The 13575-nt window shown below is 39.8% G+C and overlaps 1 protein-coding gene across 2 annotated transcripts in view; it reads left to right on the forward strand.

The window, feature by feature from the left end:
* The window catches only part of rb1 (retinoblastoma 1), a 199872-nt gene that overhangs the window by 62514 nt on the left and 123783 nt on the right, over positions 1-13575 (forward strand). For both annotated transcript variants that reach the window (XM_035432080.1, XM_035432081.1), the window contains exon 6: positions 6970-7037. In XM_035432080.1, the coding sequence (XP_035287971.1) occupies positions 6970-7037 (68 nt within the window). The remainder of the gene's footprint in view (positions 1-6969; positions 7038-13575) is intronic.

A 13575-nucleotide genomic window follows, 5' to 3' on the forward strand; every position in this document is an offset into this window, starting at 1 on the left:
CACGCCTAAAATGTGTCGACTCTTCAAGGAATTGTGTTATGCATTCAAACGACAAAGCGTTTCTCGTCACATTAATACCGCTAATTAAATCAACCGCCAGAAAACTGCATCGGAGAAATTAGCTGTTTCACCCGGGTCGCTACACAAAACATTACGTTAACGTTTAAAAAAAAAATGCCGTAATCGTTCGCTTCAACTTTTCAGCTTTCGATAACGCTAATAAATTGAACAAACTTTTGTCTTCAGGTAATATTAGTTAACGCGTTAGCTCTCTGTGTCGCGTGACAGTGGAGTGCAGCGAAAGGGAGTGATTGAAGGCTAATATTAACCAATTTAAAATCAGCATTAAAGGTAAGAATGTCAAGTTCACGATTGGTTAGAAGGGTCACCGTCAGCTCGCAAGCCACATACTGAGTGTACTAGCTAGCGAATGTACAGCGAGAGAGACGTTCGACTGGGGGGTGGAAAAAAAAAAAGGTCGCACCAGGCCAATTATTTGCGCTCGCACAAATGCTCCCAATTATATTTTGAGGTCGAACAGATTCAATTTCGAGAGCATATGCGACCAAAATGGTCGCAATTTCGAGCCCTGTTTGAGACATTGACAAAAATGTTAAACTATTCAAATTAAAATATGAGAGAATGTATCTAAATGTGTCTGTCTGGTGTTTATTTGTTTTAGAGAGGCACCATATGTTTCAGATGCAGACCTAATTTTACTTAGTGTTATAATAAATAATTTTAAATCGTCCCGCTGAGATAGTCATTTGTTTTGGTCATGGAAATTCAGTTAAAGTTTGTGGAGAAGTCATGGAAAAGTCATTGAAAATCATTCGTGAAAAAGTGTATGAACCCTGTTTTAAAGAAGATGGGTCAGTAAGCACAGCTGAGCTCCGTTTGTATCTATATAGCCTGGTGATATTGTAGGCGGTTAACTGAATCAGGGGTCGGCAAACTTTTTGATATGAAGTGCCATTTAAAACTTTTCTTGTCACTTAGTGTGCCATATCAACATTAAGGTTAACATTAAGTTTAATTGTGACACCACACCAAAATTTGGTTACAAGGTTGGTTCTGAAAGCACACAGGTGTACTATGAATATATATTATATAAAAACACAGCAAATTTTTTAAAATGTTATTTTGTTTTAATTCTTCAAAGAATAAAATCATCAGCATCTCTATCTGTGGCTCTGTCTTTCTGTGGTACAGAGACCTACAGTTGTAACAACTTCAGAGGTGATGAAGGACTTTCATGTCCTTATGCATGGAAACAGTCTCTCAGTATCGGTCTCGGTATCAAGATCAAAGAAGTCCAGCTGTGGTTAGAAATTGTATCCACCAGGGGTCAGCACACTGCTTTCAATGACATTCCCTTATTTACAACGACAAATATTAGTACTAGGCTACTGCAGCATACTGAAATATGAAATATGAGCACTATGTATGAACACTACTGCAGCATACTGAAAGGGAGTATTAAGTGTAACCAATGGAAATATGAGCACTATACAAGTATGCTGCCATCCTTATGAAACCAACTATGAAACAACAAATATGAGCACTGAATGAGCAACAGAAATATGATGAGCACAGCACAATGACCACAACTGCAGCATACTGAGAGGGAGTATTAAGTGCACTATTCAAGTATGCTTATGAAAAACATCCACAACAAATATGAGCACTGAATGAGCAACAGAAATACAAAAGTATGAAAAATATGATATGCACAGCACTACTGTGGCATACTGAAATGGGGTATTAAGTGCACTATACAAGTATGCTTATGAAAACATCCACATCTGAGATGAAAAGAAGAAAAGAAAAAAAAGAGACCGGGATACTGGGCCTACCAGTCAATGTGATCCCTGGCCCTGCTTTCCTTTTCTGAGCTCTGAGATCTGGGGGTTGTACTTAGTCACTTTAAGTTGCACACAAGCTTCGGAGTGGCCAGTTGTCAAACGACTGCGGGAGGGGCTGAGCATGCTCTTCATGTGCGAGAATATCTGCTCACAGAGATATGTTGATCCGAAGACTGTCAGCAAAGCCAATGCAACATTCCTGAGACAGCTAAACTTCTCTGGTAGCGATGTCCAACAGATGAAGATGCACATTCCGTGATCACGCCCTGCTATGGTCTCCAGCTGTTTCCGTAGCTCTGCAAACTTGGCCACCCACAGTGTTGAACTCTTCAGCTCAATCAGCTGCGAGTTCTGGGTAGTCTTGGCCTTCCTCAGCAAGGAAGGCCTTTATGGGATCAAAGCAGCCGATAAACTGCTCCATAACTTCCACAGCTTAGCCTCCTAACCGCTGAGTGGAGAGGGATATCTTTGTATGCGCAGTCCATTTCTTCGAGCAGGGACTGGAACTGTCAGTGTCAGAGCAGATCGCTTAACTATGAAGTTAACGACCTTCACCATTGTAGTCATGACGTCATTAAGATCTGACTTTGACATTTTTGCACAGAGGTTTTCTTGGTGTATTATGCAGTGGATTTTCATGATGGGGTGACCAACTTGTTCCTCAATTAATGTGACAGCTCCCCTCTGTTTCCCGACCATGGTGGGGTGCCATCTGTTGTCGCTGCAAAAATCTTGCTCATGTCGATCCCTTGCTCTTCAAAATGCTCAATAACAGCTTTGGCCACGTCCTCACCTTTTGTTGTTTCGGGCATTGGTTTTAAGCAGCAGAGCTCCTCTCTTAAGCCGCGTTTCCACCAAAAGTACCCAGAACTTTTAGTCCCAGGAACTACTTTTCAAGGAACTAAAAGGTTCCTTCGGCCCATTGTTGTCTGCGTTTCCACCGCGGTCTAAAGTCCCGTGAAGATTAGGCAAATGAGCCCACTGACTTATGAAAAAGCAACGTTGTCGTCCGTCCATCTGTCCTATGATTTCTTCTGTAACCCCATACTACCACCGAAGTAGCCTACATTATTTTCTAATAACCGGAACAGCCCGGAGGGGTTTATTCCACTTATATACAACGGGCTACCAACAATGACTGTATATGGTTGCTTTTGTATTTATTGATTTTTAGTGATTTAATCACCTGGAATTGAAATATTCTTCTGCAGCCGTTTGGGCATATTTTTCCATTGTCAAGCAAAAATGTTGTTGGTAGTTGAACTTGGATCGTTGTTATGCAACAAATAGTATATAACAGGCCAATAGTCAGATTGTAACTGTTTTATATATCCTCTCAAACACATTAATTATGTTTTATGCGAACATTCGCTTTCATGTCTTGACATCCGAAGCGACAGAATGCATTCACATTTCCAATATAACTGGCAACAACAGCAGAAAACATGCACACGTTGTAAACAATTTGCTGTTTGATTACTTTCTCATCGTCAATTCCATATAGGCTAATCGCAAAATGACAAGAATAGAACGAAAACTCGACTTGCGTGAACATTTAAATTAGTAGTGGTACAGCCACCGTTTGCTTTCCTTCGAAGTTACTGCTAGCCGAGCAGCGAAGTGTGCCCTCCAAATGCGAACCATGCACCATAAATGAGTCCATAGTCTTCCTGGTCTTTTCGTGGAATTGAAGAATGGCAGTAAAATGGAGTAAAATTACGGCAGTCTGAAAAAGCTAAAGGGACGATTACTAGAATTAACCTGCTATTTTACCCTGACAAAAAGTGCGGAAGGTGATTTCCAGTTTGCTTTTACTGTATCACCAATGTAAATTACGCAGAACTACCGCATACCTCACATAACTGTATCAAACGTTTTGAGTCAATTACAACGGGCTAACAAAGAAAATCCGGAAGAAAATATTCAGCAACCGAATGAATCCGTTTGAATGTTTTGGTAGCCTACGTAATATGCTGTCCCAGCACGAATGCTTAGCATTTTATAAAACGAATACTAAAGCAAGAAAAGAACAGAAGAGCACACGTTATAATTCCAAGACGTTGGCAGGCTATAACCAAAAGTAGGCTACTGCGCCGCATAACATACAAGTTTGATTTGAAGTTATTATGAAAATAAATTGGTTTGCGGCTGCAGATATTTAAACATGGCGGTTGAAATAAAACACTGCAAGTAGTCGACCAATCAGAAATTTTCAGCGCTTGCGCCCCACCCCAAAGGTTTCGGTACTTTTGGAAAGTACTACCCCCCGAGCAGGAACTTTTTTGGGGGTAAAATAAAGCCCCCGGAACTAAATTTAGACCCTAGTTCCTGCGGTCGAGTTCCTCAAAAGGTTCCTAGTTCCGGGGTAAAGTTCCTGTGGTGGAAACGCGGCTTTACTGTCGAATCATCGCCGTATCTTGCCATGACTGCCAAACGTGGCATGTCATTAACATCCACGCTTTCATCAAGTGCGCTGCTAAATACCGTGGCATCTTTCAAATCAGCTGTCTGCTGCGCACTAACATTTTCTGCCATTTCTTTGATGCGTCGTTCAGCATTTCTGGCTGATATGGGAATGTCTTTTATTCTTGATTTTATTGTCTTTTTGTTTGGTAAGCCATCAAACAAAACCTCTGAGCTACAGAGGAAAGCCTCCTTAATATATTCGCTGTCAGTGAATGACTTTCCACGTTTCGCAATGCAATAAGCAATGCGATAGCTTGCTTCCGTGGCATGATTTTTAGCAGTGGCAAAGATTTTGAGGGCTTTTGCTTGCTTCTCATACCTGGACACGGCACGTTTGATGGATTCTACCTTGTCAGCCTCGTCCTTGAAAGTTTTCTCGTGTTTGGTCTCAAAGTGGCGTTTAACACTTGACGTCGGCAAACATTTTCAAGACATAAAGTGCACACAGCACGGTCCTTCTGAAACACAAAACCCCGCTCTTCTATCCACGAGGGCTGGAATGCCCGAACATTTACTTTAGCTTTCTTAGCTAGAGGGCCTGCCATCATACTACCACCGAGCCTGCTGAAAGATAGAAAAAATTTAGAAGAAATTTCTCTGGCCAGCGCCCTCGTGCTGTGGCAGTGGCCGTGTTATTTTTTCCCCACCAGCATTCTGCAAAGTCCCGCCCCTACTCTGCCTCTGATTGGCTCTGATCCTGATATTTTTTAGTTAAAGTTCAAGTTCGTGTTCAAGCTTGCGTGCCATTGGTTAAGCTCCCGTGTGCCACGTGTGCCTAGGGTTGCCGACCCCTGGTGTAGATGGTATGTGAAAATGCAATCTATTTGTTCGGTGAACGCCAGGTAGATGTGGTGCAAAAGCAATAGTTGTGAAGTAATAGACAATTATTAGTGAGCAAATTAGCATGTATAATAAATTTGCTTCAGGGGGGATTTGGCCCTGTGACTCAACGATCCATAGACCGTGACATTACCTCTGAGCCACAAACTGACTAGCTGTAGAGACTGGAACATTTCCTGGGGGAAAATACTTTTTGATTGGCTGATGTAGGTGAAGGTGTACGTAAAATGACCAATGAGGAGACATATTCTTTGTGGGCTAGTTGCATTTCTGGCTGGAAAGGAGAAAATGCAAAATCCCCTTAGTTTGGGCCTTTATTGTGTGGACATGTGAAGCTTTTTATGAATTCTGTCTGTTGAAATGGGGTCAGAATGTACAGAAATGAATGTTTTTAAGGGCTGAGAGTCTGTGGCTGTTGTGGTTATTTCTGTGGGGAACCCTGAAAAGTGCCAAACTCTCTGCTTTACAGGTATGCGGCTTGCCCCGCATAACAAGGCATAACTTGGCTGGATGCTGATACCTGCCATCCCAAATTATGTCTTTTGCATTGGGTTAACTGCAGAAATTGATCTAGCTGATGTCATGTACTACTTTTAATTACATTTGATACATAAGAATCTCACCCTATGTCTGTAAGCTTGCATGTTAGGGAAATTTAATTATACAAGAGACAGCAGGCTCAGTACGATTTGGGCAAATTTAATTTCTGTTTGTGCATAACCACACGAGCCTACAATAAATGTTGGGCATTTTTAAAAAAGATGACGAACTTCACTGAAAACATTAATGTCCATTCTAGCGGTTGGATAACGGTACGAATTGTGGCTACTGAACCAAACCTTGTAGACAGTGGAACACTACACAAAATGTAGGAATGTTTTCAGTGTAGGCTCTCCTACACAGGTTTTAAAAACATTTAATTTTTAACAGGCTTTCAAACTGGTAACTTGATTTCTCTGACATAGGCTACTTCTGTTTTTATTCCACTAGTCAAGCAGATCTTGATGTGGATCTAGCTGTTGACGCGTCATTAGAAAAGCAACAAAAAATGGCAATGAATGAACAAGACAGAAGCCTAGTTAGTTTTGTCATAATTTATTGAAACGCATACATCTGAGCACTAGTCAGTGATGTCAACCGTACATTTCTCCTTGCCTAACTAATGCCTTTTTCTCCTCTTCCCCATTTTCTCACGACCGGTATTCTGTAAAAATGTTTCTTTTTGCCAGATTTTTTATGCCAGCCTAATATTGCCCTATATTCAATAGTGTCTGAAATAGCTTATGAGTCAACTGCTTAAGTCAGTTTTCAAAATGTAGTTGCGATTTTCCCCACTGACCCGGCATTTTAGACACCTTCGTTTATATTGAGTTGGAGGAGTCGGAGTGGTAACCTCTGACTGGCGTTAACTTGTCTGACGCCCACCCATGGACTGCAAGTAATCCTGCCCATTGTAGTCTTTAGTAAAGCACGTACCAGGAGCATGCACATTAGTTTTCCGCTATATATCTGCAATCACTACAGTTAGAGAGCTGACAGGGAGCTGGCGGACAGCTACTCTTCAAGTAAAAGTTAATTTTACAGTGACATTCTCCTTTAAGCGACCTTTACAGATCATCCAATCAAATACAATTATTTGGAAACAGCGTGTCAGCTCATCTGCTTTGCTCATTTCTTTAATCCTTTTCCCCATCACCAGTCATTTTAAGCATTGTGTAAATGTGTCAATATGAGCAGAATAGTTGGTGATGACGCCTGGGAATATTTATGATAACCGTATGTCTGGTCTGACCTTCAGGGAGAAGGACAGCCTGGATGGAAAGCGGATCATTCACACATGTTGGACACTGTTCCTCGTGGCTAAAGGTATGTTAATCTGGCTGCTGTAAACGCAGAAAAATGATGTTAACTCGCGGGGGTGCGCTCCGAAAAAACTTTTAAATCGTCTGACGAACTGTGGCCACTGAACTGCGACCGTGGCTTTGCTGGTTAGCTACAGGACTTATTGTGGCCATTTCTGATATGGTTTCCAACATTTCTGCGAGTAAAAGTGATAATGCAGTCGAGATATTTATGGAAGCATTCGGCAAGACTGTACATTACATTAGCTAGCTAGCTAGATATGTTGTCTACTTATGAAAAAGCTACCCTGAGCTAGCAAGACTGAAATGCAGTGAGAAGTTGTGGTTAGCTAGCTAACTAACTATTAGGTTTCACAAGCTAGTTATTGAGCCGCCTTACTGACTTACCCCAGCCAGTTATCTAGACAGTTGTACATGGCTAACGTTTCCGAACGATACAAACATTCTGTGGCGGTCAACTGTAATAAATTGACCGCCACAGTAAATATGTAGCTAGGCTAGCCACAACTTCTGACTGGTTTAAATTCAAGTCAAGAAGTGTGCACTCAGCCATTCTGTGTTATGGGAGCTAGCTACTTTCTAGCTACTGTTTACATTAAAAGAGATCGGTGATTCGATTGTAGTCTAAGCTTTCAAAATTCGTAAATGACCTCCCTACGGTTTATAGCTATTCCTGGCCAGCGTGACCCTGATCTCAAGCATAATGCACCGTGCTGAAAAGCGATTGCAGTCTGGAACAGCTAGCTAATATAATTCACTTGATTTCTGCTTGCTTTGACTTGAATGCCTGTTAGGTGCATGAGAGGAAGCAAAAGATTTAATCAGTATTAAGTTTTATTTTTTATTCAAATGGAAACATGCAATGTGCTTTTTATTTTTAGCTATGTTTATCAGCAGTGCGTAGTAATAACTTGTCACCTACTGCAATATTGGCTCGTTTTCATTGTTTACAGGAAAAATTGCAGTATAAGCAACGACAACCCTAGATAGGATTTGCTGTATTGTAATGTTAGTCCTGCTTTCCTGAACTCAGGTAGTGACAATCTGAGCAATACAGGGTGGAAATTATTCAAGATGTCATTGTCTAGTGCTGATAAATGTACTCCATCACTTAATAATCGTCCCGGTTGATAGTGCTTTGGATCTGTGTGTTTTTAAAAATCGTGAAATACACGCTAAGAGATGACACATCCACTGAAAAATGAATGTTCGTATCATTAGAAAAGCGATGAGTAGTAGCCTACAATTAAAAGGGAACCGCGAAGCGAATTCTAGAACAGTGGTATTTTACAAAAAGCTGTAGCCGCTAACGTGATGGTCGGTGTATCACGGCACGCAGGCAAATTTTCGTTGAACTATGAGTTAGCCAAGAAATAATAAATACATTGGCAAAATGCAAAAATGTAGTTTAAAATTTTAATAAATTAGGCTTATGTGTTATATTCATACAATCGTCATCTTTGCAAATGATATGTTTATCATCTTAATCACCACTTCATCTTAATCAGCATCACTTGAAAGCTAATTTAAGAGCAGATTAAATATAGCTATTCTCATTATTTAATTTGTTGTCCTATTTATTTTTCATATGTGATTACGTTGTCATCAGCACCATTATCATGCAAAAACAGAACTACTACAGCTAATAACATTTTAATGATATTAGGCTATTAGTAGAAATATCAAAATGAGGATGTAGTCTAAATTATATTGAGGAATGGGCATAATAGAATCTTAATTTAAGAGCCACGTATGCCTAGCTATATTAGCTACTAAGTATTTATTTGTCACGAGTCATCACCATGAACAATGGACACAAGAAAATTATGGCAGGTAACATTGCTATTCGTAATATTAATATATCGAAAAAATCAAAACACTGATGGCGGTTAATTCATGTTATTCTAGGTCATGGTTTAATACTATGCGGATTCTGATATTGATTCTGTGCAAGCAACTCTGAATTCAGCCCTTTTCTGCATCGATGAGTCAATAACAGTCTCATACTCGTTCATGTCTGAGACGAGCGGGTGTGCTTGTCTAAGCAGTTACGAGCACTGTGACGTAAACTATGCGGACCATATTGGAATGAAATAAATCTTATATCTTCTGTGCGACTCGGAACAAAAATCGGTCCCTCGAGCGTAATTAGTTCAATATGAAGAAATTTTAGAGATAAAAAGTTCTGTCCAAAATAATTTAATTTGTCCAGGGTAAATTCGTAGTTTTGCATGGACTTCAATGGGCAAATTTACTTTTTGGCCCAGAAGCTTACTAAACTGCAATACCTTGAGTAACCACTGAAGTTTATGAGCTTCACGGAGAATGGCAGTCCCTGGTCCCCTGCTGTTAACACATCAGCCACGAGACTCAGAAACAAACTAGAATGGCGCCCTGTGGTCAATTTACCTGCTCTGATTTTAACGGGAGAGGGGAAAGAGCATGTTAAGCCGCGTTTCCACCGCAGGAACTATACCCCGGAACTAGGAACCTTTTGAGGAACTCAGTGCGTTTCCACCGCAGGAACTAGGGTCTAAATTTAGTTCTGGGGGCTTTGTTTTACCCCCCAAAACGTTCCTGCTCGGGGGGTAGTACTTTCCGAAAGTACAGGAACCTTTTGGGTGGAGCTTGCAGCGCTGAACATTTCTGATTGGTCGAGTACTCGTAGCATTTGTGTTGTATTTATTTTCCGCCATTACCCGCCATGTTTGAAAATATGCAGCGGCAAACCAATTTATTTTCATAATAACTTCAAATCAAACTTGTATGTTATGCGGCGCAGTAGCCTACTTTTGATTATAGCCTGTCAACGTCTTGGAATTATAACGTGTGCTCTTATGTTCTTTTCTTGCTTTAGTATTCGTTTTATACAATGCTAAGCATTCGTTCTGGGACAGCATATTACGTAGGCTACCAAAACATTCAAACGGATTAATTCGGTTGCTGAATATTTTCTTCCGGATTTTCTTTGTTAGCCCGTTGTAATTGACTCAAAACGTTTGATACAGTTATGTGAGGTATGCGGTAGTTCTGCATAATTAACATTGGTGATACAGTACAAGCAAACTGGAAATCACCTTCCGCACTTTTTATCCGGGTAAAATAACAGGTTAATTCTAGTAATCTTCCCTTTAGCTTTTTCAGACTGCCGTAATTTTACTCAATTTTACTGCCATTTTTCAATTCCACGAAAAGACCAGGAAGACTATGGACTCATTTATGGTGCATGGTTCGCATCTGGAGGGCACACTTCGCTGCTCGGCTAGCAGTAACTTCCAAGGAAAGCAAACGGTGGCTGTACCACTACTAATTTACATTTTCACGCAAGTCCGAGTTTTCGTTCTATTCTTGTCATTTTGCGATTAGCCTATATGGAATTGAGGACGAGAAAGTAATAAAACAGCAAATTGTTTACAACGTGTGCATGTTTTCTGCTGTTAATGAATGTGTTTGAGAGGATATATGAAAATCAATAAATACAAAAGTAACCATATATAGTCATTGTTGGTAACCCGTTGTATATAAGTGGAATAAACCCCTCCGGGCTGTCCTGGTTATTAGAAAATAATGTAGGCTACGTCGGTGGTAGTATGGGGTTACAGAAAAAAACATTTGACAGATGGACCGACGACAACGTCAGTGGGCTAATTTGCCTAATCTTCGCGGTACTTTAGACCCCGGTGGAAACGCAGACAACCATTGGCTGAAGGAACCTTTTAGTTCCTGGTAAAGTAGTTCCTGGGACTGAAAGTTCCGGGTAATTTTGGTGGAAACGCGGCTTTAGTGACGAGCTGTAAATAGGGACAGCCTATTCTTGTTAGCCATAACATTATTGTGTGTGTTTGAGTGAAATTCAGTTTATAAACAGTTCTTCACAGAACTTTGATCACACTGTGAAACTTAACAATAAGCCAAATTCCACCAAAAGTACCCAGAACTTTTAGTCCCAGGAACTACTTTTCAAGGAACTAAAAGGTTCCTTCAGCCCATTGTTGTCTGCGTTTCCACCGCGGTCTAAAGTCACGCGAAGATTAGGCAAATTAGCCCACTGGCGTATGAAAAAGCGACGTTGTCGTCGATCCATCTGTCCTATGATTTCTTCTGTAACCCCATACTACCACCGAAGTAGCCTACATTATTTTCTAATAACCGGGACAGCCCGGAGGGGTTTATTCCACTTATATACAACGGGTTACCAACAATGACTATATATGGTTACTTTTGTATTTATTGATTTTTATTGATTTAATCTCCTGGAATTGAAATATTCTTCTGCTGCCGTTTGGGCATATTTTATCATTGTCAAGCAAAACTGTCATTGGTAGTTGAACTTGGACCGTTGTTAGGCAACAAATAGGATATAACAGGCCAATAGTCAGATTGTAACTGTTTTATATATCCTCTCAAACACATTTACATGTTTTTATGCGAACATTCACTTTCATGTCTTGACATCCGAGGCGACAAAATGCATTCACATTCCACAAATAACTGGCAACAACAGCAGAAAACATGCACACGTCGTAAACAATTTGCTGTTGAATTGATTACTTTCTCATCGTCAATTCCATATAGGCTAATCGCAAAATGACAAGAATAGAACAAAAACTCGCTTGCGTGAAAATTTAAATTAGCCACCGTTTGCTTTCCTTCAAAGTTACTGCTAGCCGAGCAGCGAAGTGTGCCCTCCAGATGCGAACCATGCACCATAAATTAGTCCATAGTCTTCCTAGTCTTTTTGTGGAATTGAAGAATGGCAGAGTAAAATTACGGAAGTCTGAAAAAGCTAAAGGGACGATTACTAGAATTAACCTGTTATTTTACCCTGACAAAAAGTGCGGAAGGTGATTTCCAGTTTGCTTTTACTGTATCACCAATGTTAATTACGCAGAACTACCGCATATCTCACAACTGTATCAAACGTTTTGAGTCAATTACAACGGGCTAACAAAGAAAATCCGGAAGAAAATATTCAGCAACTGAATTAAACCGTTTGAATGTTTTGGTACGTAATATGCTGTCCCAGCACGAATGCTTAGCATTTTATAAAACGAATACTAAAGCAAGAAAAGAACAGAAGAGAACACGTTATAATTCCAAGACGTTGGCAGGCTATAACCAAAAGTAGGCTACTGCGCCGCATAACATACAAGTTTGATTTGAAGTTATTATGAAAATAAATCGGTTTGCGCCTGCATATTTTTAAACATGGCGGTTGAAATAAAACACTAAGTGGTCGACCAATCAGACATTTTCAGCGCTTGCGCCCCACCCCAAAGGTTCCGGTACTTTTGGAAAGTACTACCCTCCGAGCAGGGACTTTTTGGGAGTAAAATAAAGTCCCCGGAACTTAATTTAGACCCTAGTTCCTGCGGTCAAAACACACTGAGTTCCTCAAAAGGTTCCTAGTTCCGGGGTAAAGTTCCTGCGGTGGAAACGCGGCTATAGTCAGTTTTGAGCACAGTCTATATGTCTTCTATGTTTGTTTCCCTTGGGATATAGGGGCGTGTTGCTATCCTTGTAACACATCATAGCCTACATATAACATTTGACTCACGCAATTCAGTCATCTGCAAAATGATTAATGGAAACAAAACAGCCACCTGGTCACATGTATTTATTGTATTTAATAATCACATGCCATATTGGTCTGTATAGTGGTTATTAGGCTTTTGCTATTTGGTTTTGTGTTAGTTTTTAATGCAGAAATAGGCTATGGCCAAATTAATTTAACTTCATTAATTTCATAAAGGATAGCTTTATCTTGTTTCAGATTGAATGGTGTGTTGTCAATGAGGAATTCGTCCATTTGCAGTGCTGTGGAGCAATAAACATGACTTAATTCACAGGTCACTACATTGTCCTCATGTCATTTTGCAGAACCTACCGCAGTAGGCTACGTAGAAGTTTTGATATAGGCCTACTATAATTTAAAGTTATGGTAGTAAAATTGTGCATAATTTATGAGTCTCGATTAAGTTATGAATGTACTTGAAATGGGTAATGAATACTGAAATGTCAGAGCTGTTTGAAGTTAAATTTCATTGTGCTAGGCTAAATATTTTTAAATAAGCAAAATCCAAAAAATGTTAATTTACCAACTTTCCCCTATGTCTGCAATACGTTGTACAGTAAATTTGTTTTTAATTTATTTGGAATTTATTCAAGATAAATTGCCCATAGTCGTGTCTCTCCTGTCATTGTCCAGTCACTTGTTTATTAAATATGGAAAGCAAACTATTATTGAATTATTGAAATATACAATTATATTTTACTATATTGATGTGTAGAAAATAGTTTTTCTCAAGGCATCTTTGAAAGGGACCGGCAAAGTTGTGTGCACACGACACGCCAGCAACAACCGAGTGAGGGTATAGTGAAACCTGACACAACTATATTTTGTATAAAAACTAGTTGTTAGATTTTGTATTTAACTGTTTTAACCGGCAGCGGTCAAAGAAAACGTGTCTTAACGTCTGCAATAAATTTTAAATGGTATTAATTCACTTATCGTATCTTTTTATTTGCTTAAGGTAAGGTAA

The sequence above is a fragment of the Anguilla anguilla genome, chromosome 9 (assembly GCF_013347855.1).
Source record: "Anguilla anguilla isolate fAngAng1 chromosome 9, fAngAng1.pri, whole genome shotgun sequence".
Lineage (NCBI taxonomy): Eukaryota > Metazoa > Chordata > Actinopteri > Anguilliformes > Anguillidae > Anguilla > Anguilla anguilla.